The sequence below is a fragment of the Adiantum capillus-veneris genome, chromosome 21, assembly GCF_014529385.1.
Source record: "Adiantum capillus-veneris isolate H3 chromosome 21, ASM1452938v2, whole genome shotgun sequence".
In the NCBI taxonomy this organism is placed as follows: domain Eukaryota; kingdom Viridiplantae; phylum Streptophyta; class Polypodiopsida; order Polypodiales; family Pteridaceae; genus Adiantum; species Adiantum capillus-veneris.
The window spans coordinates 122,466,908-122,493,606 of record NC_140951.1 but is presented as its reverse complement, the minus strand read 5'-3'; the positions used below and the strand labels follow the sequence as shown (position 1 = coordinate 122,493,606).

The following is a 26,699-nucleotide window of genomic DNA, read 5'->3' as shown; positions in this document are numbered from 1 at the left end:
GTCAAAAACAGGCTAAGAGCTGTGAAGAAACAAGAATAGGGGAGGAAAAAGAGTCTATGGTTTGTGACAATGAAGTCACTAAATTGCAAGAGAAAAATGGTGCGGTGCAAGGCTCCACAATGCAAACCCTCCAATGCCCCACAAAGAAACTACATCGATTCATCCTGCATCGGCACTTAAGTTTATGACAATAACAATTGCCTTGATTGTGAGAATTCTAGGACTGAATAGGGCCAAAAGGGTGAAGGTAGTGTCAAGGGAATCTATTTTACTAGAGTCTAATGGGATTGTGAAAGGGAAAGGCTCCTCTACACCCCCGCCCAATCAAAAGGGGTGAATGATATCATCCCACTTCACAATCCCTTTGAAGCGCTACAAGAAAAGAATTCCCCTGACCTGGAGGCTCCTTTGTACTCTGTCGGGGCCACAGATGCGAAGATCAAGCAAGGTTCAGCTGTTGAATAATTAGTTCTTCTCTCTCAATGATAGAAGACCTGGCTATTCAATCATGGAATGTGAAAGGATTGAAAACCCAAATGAAGCATGCCCTTTTCTGGGAGGAAGTTAGAAAGAAGAAGGTTGTTCATTGCTGGGCCATCCAAGAGCATCATCTTGATGCTCGCAGCAAAAGAAAGCAGGCATTGAGAAAGAAGTTGGTGTTTTATGGAGATGGAGTTGATGGGTTCAATGGCATCCTCTCTATTGTGGACAAGGACCTAGAGCCCAAAGTGGTCCTTAGTTCCCCTCTGGGAGAGCCATGGGAGTGAGAGTCAAGTGGGCAGATCAGCCTATCATTATAGTCAACATATATGGCCCCTACAATTCAAAGGATGAAGCCAAAGTGTGGATGGACCTTAGGGATTCCCCTATTGAAGGTGAGTGGATTTTGATTGGTGACTTTAATATGGTGGAGAAGAGCAAGGAAAAAACAGGCTCAACCAGTCTATTGACATGTTCTAAAAGAAACTAAGTGGCTGGGTCTCTATGAGAAATGGGATATGATGGACCTGTGCGTGGTGGGTCCCTAGAACAGTGTTGGGGTGTGGGCCAGGTGATCATGGGAACCACCCCTAACTTCATTTTCTCTATAATGAATATAGGGAGAAAAAGTGAGAGTTGACTTACACTCTCACTTTCTACTCCACTAACCCAAGAAATTGTCTATGCTTCTCCTTCTTCCCCAATTTTCCCTCACACCCTCCTCCCACCTCGCCGCTTTCTGCCCCACACACACAGTCAACATTTCTTTGCAGTAGGCAGTTGTAGAATTTTTCTTGAATTTGACTTTCGGTTATTTGTTTGACACACTATAGTGTGTGCAAACACTTGTTTCCACAAGTGGTCGTGAGATAGAAATCAAAACATATTCACGAGCTGAAATTGAATGTGTGTGGTAGTGTATACACACACAAACACACACACACAGACTCAGGAGTCGGAGCTGCAACGAGTCCAATTTCGTCGGAATCGAGCACTGAGCTGAATCGGACAGCATTGAGCTTGCAAAGTTGAGGAGAAGCAAGGTTTTTTGGTAAGTAGATGACAGCAGGACTTGATCTTGACAAGTGACCTACATCGACATCAACGTTATTTTTTGACACCTCTCATAATCCGACGGATTCTCGACATCCTACCCAACGCCAGTTTTCTCACGGACGACCACTTTCTTGCGGATGCCATGACCTGCATGGGTGAGATGCCTCTACCATATAGGAGTGACACCTGGCATCGGCTTCGAGGATTTTGGCGGCTATTCAACTAGCATACTTTCATCCTGTGGCGAAAGGCAACATCGACCAGTTTCTCCAACATAGAGAGAGCACTCACAACCTCTTTTTTGGGGTCTCTTGAGAGATGCTTTTCCCAAGCACAATGCTCGGAGGCAGAGTTGTTAGCATTGATGTTACATGTGGTATACGTGTTGAAGACCCAATCGACGAACTTTTTCGATTGAGGCATAGACTAGGGCTATGGCCATACATGTGGTTTGTTCATAGTGGTTACAGTTTTTATGTTTTTCGCTCTTTTGAGAACCAAAACCCAGCAAGGATTATTTCTTGCGAGTCTATGTACGCATGTTGTGGATATTGACTATGCACGTCTTTTGTGAAGCCATATTTGGCTAGCCTTGGCACTTTACCCGATCATTTCTGAGACTCGGCTCCGAAATAGCCCTTCCTGAGACTATGGCTGGTGTCTTTGAGTATACGCAGCCTATTGCAGGGACCAACGTGAGGTTTTCTTTGAGATGGGGTATTCTCGAATTTTACCTTCGGTGATACATGTAGCTAGAGTTTCCCATTACAGTACCCTCGCCATAGGATATATATATATATGGTCGAATTTTATACTTGACGTCGTGTATGGCAGTCTATTTGTAGTGACAGTGTCAGTTATTTGATGCCCCGGTAGTGGAGTTGGCAAATTCTATGAGGTTTTTTTAGTTGAGTTTTGACTCCTCATACAAAGGAGACTCTACTTGATTTTTCCTGTCAGTCGTGACTTTCATTATTGGCACTTCTGAGCCTATTTTGGTTGAGATTTTTCTCTCGATACAAAGGTTACACTACCCAAATTTATGTTGCTTCTTGCCATAGTTTGGCACCTCTCAAACCCTCTTGTCAGTGGTGATAGCTTCTTCTTCAGAAAAGGAGGACAATTTCATCTGCAACTTTGGTGGCAGTAGCTTTACCATGTGGAAATAGATATTTTGACTAACAAAGGTCTATCAGAATCATTGAGAGAGTGTGCAGAGGGTGATGGATATATACGCAGGCTCAATGGGAGCTTTTAGATGCAAAAGCCATGGATACAATACATCTACATCTAGCCGAGTCAGTGTTCTTTGCTATCATAGGGAAGACGACAGCCAAGGATCTATGGGATAGCTTATGTTCAGCATGGGAGAGCAAAAGTGCATCCAACAAAGTTTTTCTCATGAAAATCCTTATGAAGCTTAGCATGAAAGAAGGTAGCATAGTTTCAGACACTTAAATGAGTTCAACTCCTTCTTTAAGAAGATGACATCTCAGGGCTTTAGTGAGTTCAACAATCAACTGAAGTCTATATTCTTGTTATACTCTCTACCTAGTTCATGGGACATATTTTGCACAACAATTAGCAATTTAGCTCCGAATGGAAAGTTAGTGTTCAATGATGTCACAAATGTGTTGCTCACTGAAGAGATTTGGCGTAAATCTCTTGAAGGTGCTAGCCATGGAGATGCATATGTGACTGGTAGTTCAATGAAGCAAAGAGACCGTGACAAGAACATGAACAAAAGCAAAAGTAGAGAGAAAAATCCTTGTAGTCCAAGAAAAAACAGGAACTCTAGTACAGAAGACAGTGCCAAAAATGTCAAGTGTTACCATTTCCATGCAAAGGGTCATTACAAAAAGGATTTTTGCAGCTTTCTAAGAGAGCAGAAAAACATTCAAAAAGATAATTCTGGCAAAGCCAAAAGTATGGTAAAGATTGAGGGGATCAACGTGGTTGAATGTAAGACATAGGGGACTAAGACCTAGGATCCTCCTCCCTACCATCCTTTATATAGGCCTAGCTCCTAGATCTTGCCCTAAGCGGATCCCCAGTCCACACTGGTCTAGTCCAGGCCCTTGGCCTAGGTCCCTGACCCCCTAGGTTGGGCCTTGCCCCGTAGGACCCTTGTCCTGACATTACTCCCCCCCTTAAGGAAGAGTTTTCGTCCTCGAAAACTAAAGTGAAAAGAATAAGTTTTCAAAAAAGTTGTAAAGGAATAGACTTGACTGTAGACTAGTCAAATCATCTTTAAACCGTACCATAAGAATCATATCAAGAGTTGTAACGTGCATATGCTATTTAGCATATCCTAAATATATGCTCTTAGCACCTCTGAATGGTGTAGTCACCTATATTTTATGCTCGTAGCAAGTTTATGCTCTTAGCATGTCTATTCTCCTTTCTTAAGTTGCAGAATATAAACCTTTGTTTATAACATGCTCAGAACTTAAGTTACAGGAATGATTGATGATTTACTCCTTCCCTTCGAAAGAGAGGTTTCATCCTTGAAACAACTGGAGATGTAATTTCATGCCACCTTGGACAAAAGAGTGTTTAACACTAGGGCCCATAACACCTAGCGTGCATGCAATAACAAACCTTTATCCTAGCCTGTAGAATACAATAATGCATGAATCATCATAGATGGATAGCATTCATTTACTTAGGTAACACATTAGATCATAATAGAAAACACATGTTCCAGTCTAAAGTGTGTAACTTTTTTCACTTTCCATGAAAGTGACTTGCTGACGTAACTCATCAGCCACAGGTTTAAGTCCTTGACTTGTTCCCAATTTTCATCATGAGTAAACAACCCCACCCTAACGAGTGTTCAAGGTTGAGAACCTGATTTATACATGAAGAGACTACCTAGTCACAACATGCGTTAACTGATAGTAAGTAAACTCCAAGAAGAGCAATAAATGCTTATTGATTGGATTGCTTGTTGCTAATGTACGCACTTTGCATATCCTTTAACCCAAGGTTACACTTTGTAATCTGTCAATCCCCTTGGATATTGACAGTACTGAGGTGTGTTTTCCCCACGGTTTATAGACAGTCTTCCTAGGTGACTGGTAAATGGGGAATCACAGTAGCGTATAACATTGTGGAGGAATCAACAATGTCCGAATAGCCTCGTGGTTAACTTGAAAAATCCACAAACCCCCAAACCGAGCCATGACCTCTATTGGTGATTAATAGACCCCAAAGGAATCTCATAGAGATAGTGCACATAGAGTGAAAAATGCTTCATAAGCAACAACTTGAGGAATATGCATGCCGTTCCAAATCAGCCTTTGCTAAACACTAGGGCCCATAACACCTAGTGTGCATGTATTTAGCAAGAAACAGATCCGAACCTAGCACACATTAAAAAGGAATGTAAATAGTTCTGAAAAGAAAGTAAATACTTTCAGTTGCAATCTCTTGCAAGCCTTGTTGAAATGTCTGAATCACAATAGAAGGTGAAACATTGATCACTTCTTGGTATAGATAATGAAACTTTTTCATTAACAACTTATAGCCTTGCTATATGTATAAACAACTATCTGTAATGTTGTTTAGCAATACTTGTAGCTGAACAAGTCATTCAAAGTATCCAACATTTCTGGCCACTGAAATTGCTCCGGATACGTTGTGCTAAAAAATGGTCTAGAAAACAGATTTGACCAATAGATAGGGACTTTGTTGTGACACGTATTTGAAATAGGGGGTGCCAGTGTCAGTCCCAGAGACTCATATTCGCCACATGTGGAATATGTCTCAACTAAGGATGTCTGAAAAAAGAACATCCTTCAAGTACAAGATGTACTTGTGTGTGGAGGTAACTCTAAACACTCTGCGAAAAGAGTGAGAGGGACCCTCATTCATTTCTCCACACTGGCTAAACCGAACTCCTTGAGTTCCTAGACCATGTTGTATCCCATGTGACAACGTGTGCCAAATTGAACCCTACAAGTAGGCTCATAACAGCATAAGGCAGAAAGATAGATTGGAAACTTGGCCCAAAATACTTTGTGCCGACATTCCCTTGGCATGGCTCTGTAACATTCAAGCGTACTTATATGTCTTGAAATACCAATCAAAGCATACTAAAAATGGAATAACACCAAACCAATAGATGCGTACCTGGAGATTTGAATGCAATGTTCACTTACCCGTATTCAAATGGAGAGCAGTACGTCCCCTACCTGAAAAACAAACAGCATTGCATTGGGAACCCATTTCCTTTGCAATCCAAGACCATTGGGTAGAATCTACATAGTCAAATCCCTTCATAAGACCCTTTGTAGAAATTGCTCAACTAGCAGGTAACGATAACCAACATAGTTAACCGTGTACAGAATGATGAGAATCAACATGAAAAGTTGAAGTTGTCCACTATCCCCTGGTAGATTGCGGACTTCTGTCCTTGAAAGTACAACTGGGATAGATCAAATTGTGATCGTGAATGCCTATGGGGTGATTTAGTAAACACCCGTTGGGTCCTACCCCAAAACTGTGATGCCATAGACACTCATAGTGCTATAGAGAGAGCAATAAATCCACAGAAGTGAGATGCCTAGCTCTTATGAACAGCCATGCTGTCTCTAGATTCTGTGGTATAGATTAGCTGATGTGAGTTTAGGATTATAAAAAACTCAACTTGAGCGTCGCACAAAAAACATATAGTGCAACAATGACACCCTAAACCTTCGTAATGACAAGACTTGTGCTTGTCCATTAACATTGATGTGTTTGATGTGTACTCCACTAGGCAGATCTGTTTGATCTTAAGAACAATCACCCAAGGAATGCAAACAGTTGGATCGTACCCGAGATCTGACAATGACTCTTAGCCAGCGTGTGTGGCTCATAGCCCTTATGTCCCTTAGTGTTCAATTAACGAACCGATGAAGACTAATGCAGATGGCATCTTGCCCTATTTCTAGCTGAGAGTTAGAGCACCTTGGCTTAGGCTGACTCCCAAATTCAAAAGCTTCTTAGAAAATTTTCATTATTCTTTGAGAGAAACAAAAAAGAGGGAGAAAAAGAGCATGCGGGTTGAGGAAGGTTTCTTAACCTAATGTAGTGCGTACACAATCCCTGTGCTCGTGTGCATCTTATGCCTGGGTTGCATAAGGCGGTAGAATTGAATCTACCTAGCTAGCATGTTGTGTATTCATAAATTTAAGCCCTTGACAAAAGTGATGGCCTCAAATGTGAGAGCCAAAACCATAAGTGCCTTGCACAGATGTACTGGTAGGGAGTGATATTCCCCAGTTTTCCAATTCCCCAAACTTGTGTGCCACTGTCCGTGATGCCAAGTCATTGGGCAAGACCTTGGCACAAGGGAGAAGCCTTGCTTCATGTCAAATTGTCAAAAAACTTTTCTTTGCACAAAAGCATTAGTTTCCAATGTAAATGTATAAACATGGAACAATAAACAATACTGAACCTCGTCTATCTTGGTCATCCTGCTATAACCAGTTGTCTGGAGATGTCGGAAGAAAAGCTCGCTCAAATGAAGATCACAACCATCTCCGTTGCGTGAGAGAAAGATGGCGTGAAATATCTTGCAGGCATATGGAGAAATTCCCCAAAGGCGTGTGCTCACAACATACCCCGTACAGAAAAAATCTCAATGTAAGAGTCATAAACTGAAGCCTTGGTTCACATAAATATGTTTGTGCCGAGAGCCAACGGATGTGGCGGCAGATATCATGACAAAAATAATCGATCATGTCGAGCAATTTCAATTGAAATTAACCAGTTTTATGTGGTAAGCATCCTTTGTCAGATTCAAGACACAGTAAGAAGGAGTCACCCATGCCGAACAATGTGCCCCCTTCATCAATTCAAGCAATAGAATGTGCCAATCTCCTTGAGATTCCAAAATAGTGCCAATTTGCTATGCTTTTGCATTAGAATGAAACCGCTGAGAAGCTATGTTGTGGAGCAAGGCGGTTGGTACTGAAGCCAAGCTTGACTCCATTCTTTAGACCAATCAAATTTTTGGTGCTTACAATAATTTTTACAAGCCCTGCTTGTGCTTTGTGTGCCTAAAATGTATGCACGTCTGTTGCATATCATAGCTAGCAAGCAGAAGGTCAATAAACAAAATCAATTGCTTACCTCAATAAGTACACCTGCCAACAAATCTTGCCCACGCGAAAATTGAATGACTTGCAAGCAAAAAGAAAACCAAGAAATGACTCTCTAGAGACTTTTGCTTGGTGCAAAGGATGATCTACTTCCTGATGTCGAGGGCCTTGCCCGATTTGCAACTGAATTGAGAGCTTGTGAAAACATCAATGGTCTAGTTGGGTTACACAAACCGTGACCATGAGCATCTTTGGATATAGCCTCGCTCCTTTGTCCCAATTAGACATAATGTTCAGAGACGTAGGAAAGATAGTTGTACTATCTTCTTCAATTTCATAAAAGCATTCTGCAAAATAAACTCAAAAGCAAGTTAGATCTAAATAAATCTTTGTATCAGCGACCTTGTCAACACGCCGAGGATACCGTTCAATTGGCAACATCTTTCTGTATGCCTTGCATGCTATACCAAGATCCTTGATGAAAGGCGTATTAGTAATCAACAAATAATCCATTATGTGTATCGACATTCATTGTCACCGTTGTACTGTTGCTAAGCATGAATCATGGTGCTCTTCTTGAAACCTTGCTCCATTCAAACCCCTTTCATGATTGGTGTGTTCGATCCTCCCTGCTTCTTGAACCCGCGTGTCCTCGTTAGACTCTTTCTGTGTTATTACAATTTCACATGTTGCATCTCTCAAAAACATGCACCTTTTAGCCCTTCTGCATCCATAGCAGTCGCTTGCGGCTGCTGGGTTTGTGCCTTGGTGCACCTTGTAGCCCTTCTACATCCATAGCAGTCGCTTGCGGTTGCTAGGTGTGTGCCTTGGTGGGCATGCACCCTTAAAACCTTACAAATTGGCCACTCTGTGACCATGGGTAGCCCCCAAGTGTAAAAACAAGGAATAATATGGCGGTGGCTTGCTGTAGAGCAGCGCGAGGAAGAAGAAACAGCGCATGGCGCTGTGTTGCTCTTTATGAGGCGTCGCAAGGTCAAGAGTTTCTCCCCTCGGAGCCGCGATCCCGTTGAAGTCATTTGTGCAGGATTTGGACCAGGTCGAAAACAGGTTCTCTCCCGCTCCAAGAGCGCCTACACACGGCCGCTACCAAAATCTGCTCGACCGCCGACTTAGCCTCCTTGCACACCACGGTTGCATGCGAGACATGCACGCCCTGTCCCCAAGAAGTTGAAAAGAGAGAAAAATCCTAAGAGGTGGAGGCCATACTGAGATCGAGAGAGAGAGAAACCAAGAGAGAGAGAGAGTCCTTCCCCTTCCTCCATAGCTCTCCCCTCCTCCATAGCTCTGATACCAATGTAAGACCTAGGGGACTAAGACCTAGGATCCTCCTCCCTACCACCCTTTATATAGGCCTAGCTCCTAGCTCTTGCCCTAAGCGGATCCTCAGTCCACACTAGTCCAGTCCAGGCCCTTGGCCTAGGTCCCTGACCCCCTAGGTTGGGCCTTGCCCCGTAGGACCCTTGTCCTGACATTGAATCTCCCATACCTATTGAAATTGAATCTCCCATACCTACCACTATAGTAGAGAATGCTCCTCCTTCAGTGATGAATGTTATTCAATCATTGATTCATTCATGGGTAACAACGAATCCTGATATGTTCTCGCTTTCACTTCGGATCTCACTCCGGATGCTTTGGTTGGACAGGATGAGGGTTATGTGCAAAATTGGATTCTAGATTCTGGTGCAAGTTTTCATGTCACACCACATAGAGATTGGTTTTCCTGTTATGTGTTCATGCAGGGAATAGTCAAGCTTGGTGATTCCTATGAGCTTGACATTATTGACATTGGTGATATGAAGCTTCAGATGCATAACGACACTACTTTTATATTGCAAAATGTTAAACATGTGTCCAAGCTTACAAAGAGCTTGATTTTTATAGGACAATTGGATGACCTTGGGTACACTACAGTATTTGGTAATAGTTCTTGGCTAGTCCACAAGAACAGCCTTTTCATGCTAAAAGGTCATAAAAACAGATCCATGTACTCTATGTTTCGTACGTGGGTTTGCCATTTTCTTACTCGTACCTTCATGCAAGCGAGCAGGCACCTTCTAATTGCAGAGCTGCAAGGAAAGCTCAAACCTCTCTCTCTCTCTCTCTCTCTCTCTCTCTCTCTCTCTCTCTCTCTCTCTCTCTCTCTGCCTTTGATATCTCTCTCCTCCCTCAGTCTTTCATTACATTTTATCTTGGCTTCCCTTCACCCATACATCGGAGGTGCCTATTGTAATGCATTCACCACACCATCACGAGGATGTGTCCCATGAAGCTAGAGAAAAAAAAATCTTTCTCTTTGTCCGCACACCATTGCGATGGCTACCATCCGCGCTAGCACTTCCATGCGTGGAGAGAGAGAGAGAGAGAGAGAGGACCAAGGTGCATTCACTTGCAAAGGATGCAGCTCTACTTTGTTGTTGCAGCATGCGCACACAAAAGAAAAAAGTCTCTCTCTCTTGCGGTACCTCTTGACGCATGAAAATACAATCGCTTCCTCTCTCTCTCTCTCTCTCTCTCTCTCTCTCTCTCTCTACACGCATCATATGCAACCCAAAAACTTTTAATTTCTATTTAATTTAAATTAAATTAAATACCATCACTCTCTCTTTAAAAGATATTCCTAATGGCTAAAAAAATATTTCTAATCCAAAGATTCCCTCTACAATAACAAAAAAGATGCACTAGTCTATAGCACATAGCAACAAATAATGACAAAGCACGTAAATTTACAATAGTATTATTTGAGAAGGACGGGTACAATATTGATTTTGTGTGTGTGTGTGTGAGAGAGAGAGAGAGAGAGATAGAGAGAGAGCAAGGACTCTTTAAAAAGAGAAAAACGCTAAAGAAAAAATAAAAGAGAAAGAAAACACCTATTTATAGAGACACAAAAAGTATTTTGACTTTATATCTTCATATGTCTTTTGACTTTCCACCGTAGTGTGTCTTTTTCATTTAGTAAACTCACCCTTCACTTATGCACTTAATTATTTTTACTTTTTTGAGATTAGGGAGACTAAGCACTCTCTCTTTAAGTGATAACTCTCTTAAGGTGTTAAAAGTAGAAGCGTATCACTTTTTCGTCTCCATAAAAGAAATGGTTTCCAATATTTGCCATTGTGTTGCTTTTCACAAACCCCAATCTTCTCTCTCTCTCTCTCTCTCTCTCACACACACACACAAAGAAAAGGTCAAAGATACAGGATTACCTTTGAAGAGAATATCTTCTGTTGATTCTTTCATAAGATAGGGTGCAATATTTGTTAGTCTAAGAGTCTCTCTCACCACCTTCCATCATGCAACACATTTCACCAAGTAAGCGCTTCAATATGTTGAGGAAAAAGAGAAAAAAAGGAGGTTTTTGGTGGGGGGGGGGGGGGGGGGGGGGGGGGGGGGGGGGGGGGGGGGGGGGGGCTCTGGCTGGCTGTGGGGGGGTTGTTATTAAATCATCAAGGCATAAAGCATAAAAGTTCTTACACTTCTAGTAAAGTGCATTTTTTGCAAGTAGTCATCCCATGTAAGCTTCTCTTTGTATTTTTTTGTCCTTTGGAGAGCCACATTCTCCCTCTGGAAAAAAAGGTTAAGGTAAGCAATATCTCACTCATACTTCTACACAAAGAGAAATAAATATTTATTCTTAGACCTAAAAACTAGTCAGCCACAAAAGAACCAAGTTCATGAACATAGATAAGCAAATCTATGTAGAGAAATAAGTGAGAGAAGTTGACACTAACTTTGAGCTGGTTTACCACATGGGCATTCTCCGAGAGGAACCTCAACACATTGACTAGAAGCAAGAATGTGTTCTCAAAAGCTCCCACCACAAAGAAAAAAATCCAATCTGTAACATCTAATCCGCAATATCGTTCCCTGCTTTCATCACACCTCTTCAATACCACATCAAGAATATCCTTCGGCTCTTCATCACCTTGGTGTTTCCTTAATCTTGCAAGCTTTGTGATCGTTGCAAGGATTCTTTGCCGTGCCTACCATAAATCAAGAGAAGATCTGATAAATCAATAGAGGCACCAACTAAACAAATCAACAATCGACTTCAATTTGCTGCAATAATTAGTTAATGAAGGACTTTACCTCCGACACATAAACACTAAATGACTAAAAGGGAGCTACACTTAAACTCAATTTTGTCTTCATCTATATTCTAAGGCTATCATTAATAAATCAAGTAATGCTTGATTAAAGTAAATGCACCCATTTAGTTGTTTGCTAGCAAGGTGTGTACATGACATAAATGATCTATCTATATCTATATTAGCCAAGCCTCATATCCACGTGGCTGGATCTAAGGCTTGCTTCTGCTTTTGATTGACAGGCCACGTCTTCTCATGTCTTCTGCTTCTGAATGCTTCGGCCACGTTAAGCACTGCGCCAGTCTGACTGCTTCGGCCTTGGCTGCACTGCGCCAGGCCACGTCATCTTCTATCTTCTGCTTCTGACTGCTTCGGCCACGTCAAGCATTGTGCCAGGCCACTTCAAGGAGCTCCTCGAGTAGCGGGAAAATCTTTTGATTGCGCCTCGAGCAGTAGGCAAGCCCGACTTGACTGCAGAATAGCATGCACTCTCCTCCTCCTTGCGTTGCGCCCTCTCTCTCTCTCTCTCTCTCTCTCTCTCTCTCTCTCTCTCTAAGCCATGCGACTCGCGAGACAATTTCCAATGACAGCCCTCTGTCTCACCGCAACATCGCCAAGGTTGCATCAATCAAGACAGGGCTGCTTGCTACGTGGAGTGCTTGCGTCGGCTGCGGGACATGCAAGCTAGTTGCATCAAGCTGTAGGCAAGGATAATCAGGCTACGAGCAGTACGTCGGGCTGCAATATGGTGCAGCTATAAAAAGCCACACCTCATTTGAGGTTTCTTTCCAGGTGCAAAGCGAAACAACGGCTCACGTAAATGCAACGGTGTGTGTGTGTGTGTGTGTGTGAGTGAGAGAGAGAGAGAGAGAGAGAGAGGGAGTCCGCCTCTGTCGCTGGTCTGAGCTTGCTAACACTCTGTTTGTCTAATTTTTTTCCCAGGCAATCGATTACATGAGGCAAGCTCGCTAACGCAAGGATTTTTTTTGCGACTATTGCAGGACTATTATGCAGTAAGCTCTCTCTCTCTCTCTCTCTCTCTCTCTCACACACACACACACACACACACAGTGGCACATCCAACTGGCGCAAAGTAAGTTGTAGCCTACAAGAGAACGCCAAAAAAACACAGCCCGCTGTCTTTAATGAAGGTTAACTCTCTCTCTCTCTCTCTCTCTCAAACTCGGAAACTAAGAGGCCCGTTGTCTTTAATGAATGTTAACTTGCAATTGAAGTCTCTCTCTCTCTCTCTCTCTCTCTCTCGGGTAGTTTCCTACGACGTATAAATTCTTTTCTTCTTCTTCTTCTTCTCTCTATCTCTCTCTCTCACACATCTTGGCGCAAAGCAAGATGTAGGAGGACACCAAAAAAATGCAAGCCCGACGCATTGTCTTTAACTCTCTCTCTCTCTCTCTCTATCTCTCACACACACACACATCCAACTGGCGCGGTGCATCTCTCTCTCTCTCTCTCTCTCTCTCTCTCTCTCTCATCCTAGCGGCTTACTATGATGTAAAAATTCTTTTCTTCTTCTTCTTCTTCTTCTTCTTCTTCTCTCTTCTCTCTCTCTCTCTCTCTCTCTCTCAGATACTGTAGCATGCAAGCCAAGAGAATGAGAGACAGAGAGAGCGCTAATTTAGGGGCTGCTTCAGTGGTGGTTGCAACGTGCTATGAAAAAAGCAGGTCCATGTTGAGGCCCAGCTGGTTGCATTGCTGAGGGTTGCTAAAAACGCAAGGATCCCGAACTGTAAGTGTAAAAAAGTGTATAAATTGCAAAAAATAAAATTAAAAAAAATCAAACTTGATGCAAAAATAAAGAAAGAATGGGATAAATAGAGAAAAATGAGTTTAGTTTTAAATAGAAAAAGAGGTAGTTAAAAGAAAAAAAAAGTCTATGATAAATATAAATGTTCCTTTTTCAAATAACTCATGTTCATATGTCTGTGCAGTGATGGATAGCCCTTCCAGTGGTTCTCCAATTGTTGCTATAGGAGGACATGGTGTTGATGAGGTTATCATGCCTACACCTCCAGATCGTAATAGCCTACGAGCTACATAGAAACTTTCTAGATCAAGAGGTTATGGGGATGATGAAGGTTCTTCAAAGTGTTTACACATTATTCAAGGAATTTGTGAACGTAATGAAGCTAATCAACACGAGTCCAATGAATATTAATGTAAAAATTGGAAAGAGGTTCAAGCACCTGCACAAGTGAAAGTGACCAAGAGACTTTTCGAGAAGAGTTCATCTCAACAATGAGACGTTTGGAGCTCAATCAACATGAGCTCTATAGGTTTACTGAAACCTTTCAGTATGAGGTCATGGAGAAACTCTCTTTACTCTTTAAAGAGCACAAGGAGCAAGTTGAAGCCTTGAAAGAGCAAGTAACCAAACTAGGGAATGAAGTTCAATCCTTAAAAGTATCTATTAGTCATTTGAATGCTATTGACAAAAGGATTAGTCGTATAGTTATGCCAAGTGGTCCAGGTTGTTGGAATTAGGGTTGCAGAGAAACACACACAGCTTGGAGAAGACGAAGGAATCTCAAGGCACACAATAGAGAGTGTGTTACTTAGTGTGCAATGGAAAGATAGATAGCCCTAAAGTGATGGGCGTATATACAATGCACGGGGGAAAAAACCTCCTAAAGAGGGAAAAAATGCCCCGGCGGTCCTAGTGTGTTCACACACATCACTACCACATGTATATGGTAACAAATCCCCCCTGGAGTGATGCGGTGAACGAGAGCTGCCACATGAGTAAAGCTAAGTGCCATGCCCTGAGGACAGGATCAGTCCACAAAGGGGAGTAAGCCCAAAGCTTTGCGGAAAGCTTCAAGCTTCTCACGAGACAATGCCTTAGTGAAAAGATCTGCAAGGTTGTCCTGTGTTGGCACATAAGCCAAGCTGATCTCTCCTGCTGAGAGCCTCTCCCTGACATAGTGGTAATGCACCTCAATGTGCTTTGTGCGAGCATGAAAAACTGGGTTCCTCGCAACTGCCAATGCGCTCTGACTGTCAGTGTAGATAGTGTTGGCAGTGTCCTGTCCAACACCCAAGTCAGCCATAAGGCGTCTGAGCCATACACACTCAACCGTAGCTGTGAAGACTGCCCTGTACTCAGCCTCACAACTCGAAGTGGCCACAGTAGGTTGCTTCTTGCTCAACCATGATATACATGAACTGCCAAGCATGAAACAAAAACCACTTGTGGACACTCGCGTGTCAAAACAACCAGCCCAATCTGAGTCCGAAAAAAGCATGTAAGTCTGGCGGCAATGATCCCCCTTGGGATAAAACAAGCCAAGATGTAAAGTGCCACTAAGGTAGCGGAAAATCCTCTTGACAGCCTGCCAATGCTTAGACCCTGGGCTATGCATAAATCTGCTGACCTGCGAGACTGCAAACTGAATATCTGGCCTCGTGTTGCATACATAAATGAGGCAGCCAACAGCAGTTTGGTAAAGAGTGACATCAGCAGGATCGCCAGCATCATGTAGACTCAACTTCAAACCTGTTTCCATGGGAGTGGCAATAGGTTTGCAATCCTCAAGTCCAAACTTACATAGCAATGTCTCTATGTAACTTTTCTGACACAAGGCAATACCACCATCACACTGCTTAAACTGTATACCCAAGTAATGATGCAACAGCCCCAAATCTTTCATCTTGAAAGTAGCATTCAAATCAGCCTTAAATTCAGCAATATGTCTCTCATTTGGTCCAGTGATCAGTAAATCATCAACATAAAGAACCATAATGAGAAATACATCATCCTCACGCTTTACATACAATGTGCTTTCTGTTGGACTGTTACGAAAGCCTCGTTTAACCAAATGAGTGTCAGCTTTCTCATACCAAGCACGAGGAGATTGCTTCAACCCATACAAAGCCTTCTTACATTTGCACACTTTGTCCTCTTGTCCTTTTATGACAAAACCGCGAGGCTGCGTTACATAAACTTCCTCAAATATGTCACCATTCAAGAAAGCAGTAACAATGTCTGATTGATGTACATCCCAACCAAAATGAGCTGCCAATCCACATAGAAAATGCACAGTAGTCATACGACAAGTGGGAGCAAAAGTCTCTTCATAATCTATGCCTTTTTGTTGTGCATAACCCTTTGCAACAAGTCGAGCCTTATGGCGATCGATCTCACCATCCGGCTTGCGTTTCAACTTGTAAACCCACTTCGTACCAATGGCCTTTTTGCCAGGAGGCAAATCACATAAAGTCCATGTGTCATTCTCTATAAGTGCATCATATTCTGATTTCATGGCAGCAATCCAATTTTCTGAATTCTGTGCTTCATCAAAAGAGAGAGGCTCCTCAACATCATGTAAACTAGACACAGCCAAAGCATAACAATCTGATGCATAAGATGCATGGCGAGAGCCTGAACGAGTACGACTAGATAAAGGTGCATCCAATTTACTGTCACGCAATGTGTGCACCAGCCATTTTGGCATACCTCTAGCCTGCTCATTTTCAGCCCTTTCCTCATCAAGTACATCATGTACATCTGCATCAGTAATAGGCTGTTCTAAAACATTTTCAGAAACCCCCATAGGCTGTACATTTGCCTCATTGGAACTTACATTCGTATTTCCACCACTGAAAAGAGGCAACAAAGTGTCATAAATGTCCTGTGAGCTTACATTACTGTCTCTAGTACATGACAGCAAGGGCTGAACAGAATCTTCCACAAACACTACATCCCGTGAAACCAGAATATGTTTTGTTTGCGGATGATACAACCTGTAACCTTTGCTTTCAGCACTATAACCAACAAAAATACATTTGACAGCCTTATCATCCAATTTTCTGCGCTGCACTTGTGGCACCAAAGCATATGCCAAACAGCCAAAAACACGCATGTGCTCAATAGAAGGCTTTCTATCATGCCATGCTTCATATGGAGTAATAGACTGCAAAGCTTTCGTAGGACACCTGTTAAGTACATAAGTGGCACACATGATGGCCTCAAGCCAAAAAGAATGCGGCAAAGCTTGACTTTTGACCATACATCGTGCCATTTCCGTTAGTGACCTGTTTTTCCTCTCAGCAACACCATTTTGCTGAGGTGTATAAGGCACTGTACATTGGTGTTTTATCCCACGACTAGCCAGAAATGCATTAAATTCATGAGACATATACTCCCCCCCTCGATCGGAACGGAGGGTGCCCATAGTACATTTTGAGACATTTTCAGCCATAGCCAAAAATTGTTTGAAGCACATAAAAACTTCGGACTTCGCTTTAAGCGGAAATACCCATGCATGCCTGGAGTAATCATCAATGAAAGTCACGAAGTACAGGTAATTGCCCAAGGACGGAGTTTGCATGGGCCCACAAACATCACTATGCACAAGCTGCAACCTGCATCTGGCCCTAACTGAACCATCCTTTGGAAACTTAGAACGCTGCATTTTACCCAGAATACAGCCTTCACAAACATGTTTGACAGGTGCTTCAAGAGGCGGCAAAGAAGCAACCATATCAGATTTCTGCAAACGCAGCAAACTGGCAAAATTCAGATGACCAAAACGTGCATGCCAAAGTTTTGCATCTGAAATAGCCCTTGAATCTGCAACAACATTTGCAAAATTTTGTCCACACTTGTCATACAAAGTGAGCTTATACAGCCCACGGCATAAAAGCCCAGATGCAACAATTTCATCACCAAAACTGAGATCATGAACTGTACATCTGTCATCCACAAATTTGACTACAAGTCCAAGTCTAGCAAGTGCGGATACAGACAAGAGATTCTTCTTGATCCCAGGTACATAAAGTGCATCAACAAGTGTGAAGGAACTGCCATTAGCAGCAGTGAGCACAATCTTTCCAACTCCCTGAACTGGATAAGAGGCGTTGTTGGCACAAGTGACTGAATTCCCATGAGGGACAGACTCGAGAGAGGTAAACAATTCACGATGTGAGGTAATGTGCTTTGTAGCACCACTGTCGAAATACCACACATGTGAATCTGCAGCAACTGACAAACATGCATCATGGACAGCAGGATTGTAAGTGCACTCTGCGCTAAAAGCCCATTCTGCATCAACATCAGCATCACAATCTCCTTTCACAGAAGACTCAACAATGGCTGCATTTGTAGTGGAACCAGCATTTGCAGTGGAACCACCCTCTTTCTTCTTAGCCTCTTTGGCCTTCAACTTAGGACACGACTTGATCAAGTGATCATTGGCTTTACAATAATGGCAACGCATCTTCTTTTTGCCCTTATCACCAGAATTGCCAGACGAAGTGCTGCCAGCAGAAGCATTAGCAACAGAATTTTTGCCACTCGCAGCAGAACCATAAGAAGTGGCTGCATTACTGTTACCACCCTTTCTTTGAGAAGCAATAAAAGCCTGTTCAACTGCACGCTGCCTAGTCCTGTTTTTTCTAGAAAGTGACTCTTGCAACAGCAATGTGCATAATGCATCAAACTTGACAACTTCAGGATTTCCTTGGGTCATGAGTCTCCAAGTACTAGCAAAAGTTTGGTAGGAATCTGGTAAGGCATCAAGAACAGTCTGCACAAGGGAACTGTCCGAAATGACTTCACCTGCAGAAATGAGTTGCTCATTGACATCCTTGACACTAGCAAGGAAAGTGTCCATATCATCTTCCTCATGCATAATCTTCGACTCTAGCTCTTTACGCAGCAAAGCAATTTTAGCCTCATTGCGGCTTGCATAAAGACCTGCTAGAATATCCCAAGCCTGTTTTGCAGATTTTGCTGAACGGATGTGAGGAATAATTGTGCGCTTCACAGACAACGCAATCAATGCATGAGCCTGCGCATCCTTAACATCCCAACGAGCTTGTTCTGCCGTAGGCAAAACAACTCTAACAGCTGCAATCCTTGCAGCAAGACCTGCAACATCCTCAACATCGCCTACATCTTCAGAACCAGGACGTACATCAATGCCCTGCACAATGTTCCAGACACCTTTTGACACAAGAACATGTTGCATCATATAAGCCCACATAGGGTAGCTGTCCCCATCCAACCTGTCCTCAACAGCAAACATCTTGAACACATCTGTGTTGTTGTTGTCAGCCATGGTAAATGATGCACCTGATGTGAAAACTGCCCGGAAATAGGAGAAATGGAGCGGGAACAACTTGTGCTATATAGCACAAACCGTAGAAGACTATAAGGCACCTGTTATGCAGAAAACGGCACTGACAGAAAATCTGTGCAAAATGACGAAATAGCCTGTGCAGTACTGCCCGTAGTGGAAACGGAGGCCGAAATGAGCCCAAATCAAAATTCTGAGCAGACCAAGCTCTCTGAGCTTGCCCAAAATATTTGTCGACCTGCGAACGCTCGCCAAAGCTCACTGAAATCGGAGAAAGTGAGCAGGCGTGTGCTGGAGCAGCTGGCGACTAAGCCCGGGAGGACGTGACCTGCTCTGGTACCAATTGTTGGAATTAGGGTTGCAGAGAAACACACACAGCTTGGAGAAGACGAAGGAATCTCAAGGTACACAATAGAGAGTGTGTTACTTAGTGTGCAATGGAAAGATAGATAGCCCTAGAGTGATGGGCGTATATACAATGCACGGGGGAAAAAACCTCCTAAAGAGGGAAAAAATGCCCCGGCGGTCCTAGTGTGTTCACACACATCACTACCACATGTATATGGTAACACAGGTGCACCAAGTAATGCACCCAATATGTAAGCTCTTATTGAGTGCTAAGATATGATACTTATGATGTTTTGATGTTAAGAACAATTGTTTTTAATTTCTTTCTAAACTATGATGATGATGTACGTTATTCATTTGTAATGTAATGTGATCTATATAAAGTACCTATGTGTTAATTTTACTTTTATGAGAATAGTTCAACCTCTATTTGAAACAGAAACAGATAGTGTCTTCTCGACCACTTTTTTTTACTCCTAGACATGCAAGACATAGCAGATTATGTGATGCTACTGGAAAAGCAAGACAGGAAGTTGCACGGTCTAGGGCTCGAAGATCTCTGCATGGGGTTGATTTCAAATGACCCCTCTTCATCAATGGTCTATATCAATGCCCCCTCTTCATCAAGGGTTGATATTTCGAATGACCCCTATTCATCAAGGGTTTCTATCAATGAGCAAGGACCAGCTCTGCTGCTAACTCCGAAAATAATCTCTACGATACTGAAACTCATAGAACCTTGCATAATGTCCACACAAATCCTCACAATGCTCTTAGAAAGGGTGACTTCTCCAAAGTTGAGAAATATAGCTTTTCTTTTCGTACAGTGTATCCAGATACCTTGGTCTTAAAGCATAGCTCCATGATTCCTCTTTACCATGGTAAATGTGTACTACAAATCTTGGGCATCTTGGAATTTAGATGTTCTATCTGTGGTGCTTTTTCTTGGAAGGTAGAAGCGAGGTTGATACAAACATTTGTGGGAAAGTATTTTTGCTCATCAGGTAAAGTGTCTTTGCTTGCTTTAAGTGATCCACCGATGGAGCTTAAAGAATTGATGCAGGGGACTACTCCTATAAGTAAAATATTTCTCAAAAACATAAGGGCATATAATAATGCATTAGCTTTTGCATCATTGGGGGCCCATGTAGATGAGCAATTCGCTCGAGGGAGAAGTATATACACTTTTAAAGTTCATAGATCTGTGTACCATAATATTGGGCCTATCACTCCAGGGGAAACAACAGATCAAATCCCTCGCTTTGTAAAATTGTACTTTTTTGACACAGAGAATGAGTTGAATAATTGAGTACGCCATGTACCAAATGTGGATAGAGATGTTTTGTAAAGTTTGCAAACGATGATGCATCGTGAGAACCCATATGCAAATGCCTTTCGTCATGCCGCTATAATGATGCAAGATTCAAGAGTACCTGAGGTCCAGATGGTGATTACTGAAGCACGTTCAAATGGTTGGCAGTACCTAGCACCCCATGGTTCCAAAGTTGAAGCAATCACACCTGGGCATGGAGATGAAATAAATGTGGGGCATCCTGATACAATATCGTACAGGAGGCCTTAAAAATATTTCTTCCTTGCATCGCTCCTATATGCCTTTACTATATGTTTTGTTGTTTCCAAGAGGAGAAGATGGTTGGCACCCGTACATACCTCTTCTCTATATCAATAATAATGCTAACTCCGATGATGATGCCGGTGGGAATACTGAAAGGAGAACACACTTTATGACTCAAAAGCAGTATTATACATTTAGGATACAAGTAAGGAGTGACACCACAGAGTGTCTTTTATGAGGGGGTAGGTTATTGCAGCAATACATTGTTGATGCTTATACTACAATGGAAGAGTCTAGGCTACTATGGTTGAGAAACCATCAAAAGGAACTTCCTGTTGAAGCTTATCAAGGCCTTGTAGACATGATGGCAGCTAGGGATGTGGTGGAAGGAGTGAGAGGTATTAGTGTTGGACAAAGGATTGTTTTGCCTTCATCTTTTATGGGTGGCCCACGACATATGTATCAGCTCTATCAAGATGCCATGGAAATCCTGCGCAAGCATGGGAAGCCAGACATATTTATAACTTTCACATGCAATCCACGCTGGAAAGAGATTGATGATGCCTTATTGCCAAGGAAAAGTGCTTCTGATCGTCCTGATTTGACAGCACGAGTCTTTTATCATAAGTTTAAAGACTTGATGCATTTTCTTATACAGGGTTCTATTTTTGGAGATTTCATTGGGCATGTCAATGTGATAGAATTCCAAAAAAGAGGACTTCCTCATGCTCATATTTTATTGATACTTGCATCTCAGTACAAGCCCACTGATGTTTCACACTATGATAAAATGGTTTGTGCTAAGCTACCAGACAAAGACAGGTTCCCTGATTTGCACAATGTTATAACACATTGTAGCATTCACGGTCCATGTGGTGTCTTGAATCAAAATGCACCATGCATGGTAGAAGGGAGGTGTAGATTTAAATATCCACGCAAGTTTTGTGCAGAAACTTGCATTGATGGTGATGGATATCTAACATACATGCGATGAGATGACGAAAATTATGTGCTATCAAAACAAATGAATCTGGATAATCGATGGGTTGTGCCATATAATCCACTTCTTTCATTGAGATATAAAGCTCACATCAATGTTGAGATATGCTCAACTATCAGAGCTGTAAAATATCTTTACAAATATGTGTATAAGGGCCATGATAGAGCCACAGTCTTGCTGCAAGATGGTGAAGGTGTTCTTGATGAAATTAAGAGCTATCTAGAGGCACGTTATGTATCAGCATCTGAGGCAATTTAGAGGATATATGGATTTGACCTACATGATGAGAAGCCCGATATAATGCGGCTACAAATTCATCTTCCTTTACAAAATATGGTAGCTTTTGAAGATGCTACAGATTTGGCGGGAGTAGTCAATAATGATGCAAATAGAAAGACAACATTGACAAAGTGGTTTGTGGCAAATCAAAGGTATCCAGAAGCAAATAATTTGCTCTACACACACTTCAATGGGTTTGGAGTGCACGCAAAAAAGTATGGACTCACAGACAAAAGGGCAACACCATCGGAAGAATGTACAACATTGTTTCTACAGCTGGGGAGGTTTATTACCTTCGACTGCTGCTTAACGAGTGCAAGGGTTCACGGAACTTTGAGAACCTTCGAAATTTTAGTGGGCTCACTTACCCTACCTTTAAGGAAGCTTGCAATGCTAGGGGCCTACTACAAAATGATGTTGAATGGTCAATGTGTGTGCAGGAGGCATCCTTGCAACGATTGGGACCACAATTGCGACAATTATTTGTGATCATTTTGGTGTTTTGTGAGCCTTTATGTCCAGGTACTCTATGGAATAATTTCTCCAATGATCTTTCTGAGGACTTTTTTTATGCTTTGCGCACACATACGCTTGATGAGCATGTTCGTCATGAAATAGAAAAGAACCAAGCATTATCTACCCTAAATTATATGCTTCAACAATATGACAAACGACTTGCTGACTTTTCTGGAATGCCTAGCATAGATCAAGCACGTTTATTCCAGCGTAGTGATGGATTGCTAAGTGAGGAGACAATATTCAATGCACATGAACAAAATGATTTGGCATATAAAATGGAGAGTTCTTTGAATCAAGAGCAACACATTGCATATAATGAAGTCATGGAGACAGTTGAAAAGGCAGAAGGTAGTATTTATTTTGTAGATGGACCGGGTGGAACTGGAAAAACGTATCTTTATAATGCCTTGCTTTCTCGCATCCGTGGTCAACAAAAGGTTTCTTTGGCATGTGCATCATCCGACATTGCAGCTTTACTTCTTAGCAATGGAAGGACCGCTCACTCAAGGTTTAAAATACCATTAGAGTTGCATTCATCAGAATCAACATGTAGTATCAAAGTGAACAGTCAGCTTGCTGAACTTTTGAAGAGAGCTGCCTTGATCATTAGGGATGAAGCTCCCATGACCCATCAATATGCTTATGAGGCACTAGATCGAACGTTAAGGGATGTGATGCAAAATAATGTATTGTTTGGAGGAAAAGTGTTTTTGTTTGGGGGCGATTGTAGACAAATCTTGCCTGTTGTCCGCAAAGGAAGTCGTGCAGATATTGTGAGTGTAGCTTTGTGTCACTCACACATATGGAAATATATAAAGGTTTTGCGGCTAACAGACAATATTCGTGTGTTTCAAGGCTCAAATAATGCACTTGCAAGAGAATTTGCAAATTGTATACTTCGCATTGGTGATGGTCATGGAGATTTGAATGACCATGTCCCATTGCCAAATAACATGCTTCTTCTAGGAAATAGTCTTGAAGGGCTCATTGATTGTATATATGGAGATATGCAACACATTCAAGATTACAAGAGGTTTTTTAAGGATAGAGGTATACTTGCTCCTTGCAATAAGGAGGTTGATGCCATTAAAGACTTGGCCATGGGTAAAATGAGAGGAATATTCAAGGAATATGTGAGTGCAAACTCAATATGTCCATCTGATTGCAGCAGTATTCTTTATACAACTGAATTTTTGAATTCTCTTGAGCTTGGGGGAGGTTTTCCACAACACTCTTTTCAATTCAAAGAGAATGCCCCAATTATGCTTCTTCGCAACTTGGATCCTTGACAAGGTTTGTGCAATGGTACAAGGTTGATATGTAAGCAGTTTCACCACATGATTATCGATGTAGAAGTAATCACCGGGTCACATGGTGGAGAAAGGGTATTCATACCCAGAATAGACTTTATTATAGGGGCTTCTTATGGACTACCTTTTGAAATGAAGCATAGACAATTTCCTGTGAGACTTGCATTTGGAATGACAATCAACAAGGCACAAGGTCAAACACTCGAAGTTTTGGGTTTGTATCTAGCTACACCAGTTTTCACTCATGGTCGGCTATATGTTGCAATGTCCCGTGTGAGATCTTCATCTACCATCAAAATAGTTCTTGATGATGCTCAAAGATCGAATATAAGTGAATCCCCAGATCCACCAATGGTTTACGCTCAAAACATTGTGTACAAAGAGGTTTTACAACTAACAAATATATAAGGTTTGATACAAAAAAAATTCATGTTATTTTTTCCTATTGTTTTGATTATAACCCAATACAATGTCTGGTTATAAAATAAACTGAAGAGGTAATGGGCGGTGGCCAAGGGCTATTGGTGATGTCGATGATGCGGTGCATCGATGCAAGAGCTCCCTCCACCTGCGCCGTGGCTTTCTCTGCCCTCCTCAACCTCCTGCCCGCCTACACCACTCCCAAGGTCACCTCCGATGCCTGCTCTGCCCAGGGCCAGCGTCTCGACATCAAATTTTACCTTTTAATTTACTTCAGTTTATTTTGTAACCAGACATTGTATTAGATCATGTTATTGTTATATTTGTCTGTGTATTTTCTCAACAGAAGCTATCAATGATAATGGAAAATCGATCTATAGTTCAATATATATTGGGACGAGCAAACAGGGCTAGGACATGTTTCTGAGAGAGAGATGGGACAACATAGACCTTTAAATGCTGTGTCCTCAATTTTGGTTGTGACGGATGGTTACTAAAATTATATACAGTAGATGACACAAAATTGGACCGTGGCCACGATATTCCACATGTTTTTTTGGGTCTTTGTCATTCTATTTTGGTTGTCTCTTATTGAAGGACTATAATTGAAATAATTGAGGGATATGAAAGAATTTATTGTGTTTTACTAATAGCTTTTGGGAAAGTTCTCTTTTTTTTTTGTTGCCTTGGTGGCTCCTTTGCCGGAGTCTCACTCAGCATATGTACATAGCACCACCGGAGGTACCGCGGTTGCACCAAAATGTGATCACAAATAATCATCACAAACACACACACTTGATTCAAACCAAATCATATATGCTATGAGAAGTGTTGTTTACTTTTAATGCTTTCTTTCTTTATGCCGACATAGTCAACTACTCTGCTGTATTGTACAATATAGCGAGCTTAGTATGTGTGTGTGTGTGTGTGTGTGTGTGTGTGTGTGTGTGTGTGTATATATATATATATATATAGAGAGAGAGAGAGAGAGAGAGAGAGAGAGAGAGAGAGAGAGAGAGGCCGCCAGAGGTGAGTAAGTAGATAAAGAGACAAAAACAATAGCAAGTAAGGGTGGAGTTGCGTGAGACAAAGCATGTCACATGAGTCTCCATGTGAGGAGTATGACCTAAGAGAAAAACCAGCTAATTAATTTCTTTTACCTTGAGAACCTTGTTGAATCGGGTGCCTGGTAGATTGATAGGAACTGACGAGTAACCGGACGATAACGTGAAGAAATCCCGCATGAGCAACTCGGCGGTTGGGTCATCGGCGGCCAGACCAAGAGAAATCTTTATGGAGTAGCTAAAAACCCACTGCATAGACAACACAAGGTTTAAACGTAATCGAACCCCGGACTACAATCGCAATCGAGCAAAAGTACCTCCTTGCAATCGCGCTGGGCATCGAGCACATCAGCTTGATTTCGCCAGGACTCGAGACAAGTCAAGAAATGCTCTTGAACTGTTTCCACATGCAGCTTTTGCACCGCGCTAGAGCTGGCAATGAGATTGGTCAGCTCGCGCAGCGCACGATGGCTGTCCCCTTGCAGGGTGAGGACTGGCCCCAGGATCCTCCTGAACACCACCGGGAAGTAGCCCTGCACTAGCTTTCCGTCGTTGCTCAGTAGAAACTTGGTTAGCTCAGGATCCATCGACACCACTGTCGGCCGTCCCAGCACATGCGTCTTGAACACGCTGCCAAATCTGATCGTACATATGATATGTGACATGAGAGACAGAGAGGGAGACTGTGTGTGTGTGTGTGTGTGTGAGAGAGAGAGAGAGAGAGAGAGAGAGAGAGAGAGACAACCTCTGCATACGAGAAGAGAAGAACGGAAGCGGCGTGCCGATGGGAGATCTGAGAAGAGCAAACTGCAGCGTCTCGCCAAGCAGAGGCAAGCCCAGGCTACCGGGAGGCAGCTTGTGCTTGCAAAGCAAGTGACGCGAGTGCAGCAAGCAGCAGCACAGAATCCCCACAAAGCAGATGCAGGTAGCCGCAATTAGAAGAGACGCCCCCGATAATGGTGAAGAAGAAGATGATGATAATGCCGATAATGGAAGAAGCAGCGACCACAGTTGCAGTTCCATGGCCACCCGCTCGCTTCCTTGCGCTCCTTCCGTGGGGGGCAGGGTTGATTTCCTTGCACTTCTCAATCCAAGGATTTCACTTTTTTATTTTGAACAATCTTCTCAAACTCCAACCTTGGCCCTCACCTATATCTAACACGGTCATGTGAGATGGGATCAAATGCTCCCATCACTTTTGGGCCCCGACATTAGGCGCCCGTTTAGATCTTGTCGCAAAAGTAAACTCGAGTATTTTTGTAAACTCGAATTTACAAAAATACCTGAGTTTACTTTTGCTCGCTCCGATATTTTTACACGTCAAAACTCCATGAAAACGTGTACATTCC

General features: G+C 42.4%; 1 protein-coding gene across 3 annotated transcripts in view; it reads right to left on the bottom strand.

The window, feature by feature from the left end:
- Positions 1 to 26,489, bottom strand: part of LOC147431656 (cytochrome P450 724B1-like) — a 30,891-nt gene extending 4,402 nt beyond the window's left edge. The window contains exons 1-6 of one of the 3 annotated variants that reach the window (XM_086494174.1): positions 26,096 to 26,489; positions 25,668 to 25,989; positions 25,447 to 25,599; positions 11,381 to 11,632; positions 11,124 to 11,213; positions 10,856 to 10,934 (exon numbers count right to left, since the gene is read on the bottom strand). In XM_086494174.1, the coding sequence (XP_086350300.1) occupies positions 10,856 to 10,934; positions 11,124 to 11,213; positions 11,381 to 11,632; positions 25,447 to 25,599; positions 25,668 to 25,989; positions 26,096 to 26,373 (1,174 nt within the window). In that variant the 5' untranslated portion in view covers positions 26,374 to 26,489. The remainder of the gene's footprint in view (positions 1 to 10,855; positions 10,935 to 11,123; positions 11,214 to 11,380; positions 11,633 to 25,446; positions 25,600 to 25,667; positions 25,990 to 26,095) is intronic. The other 2 variants (XM_086494175.1, XM_086494173.1) reach the window with 2 other exon arrangements.
- Positions 26,490 to 26,699: the final 210 nt, after the last annotated feature.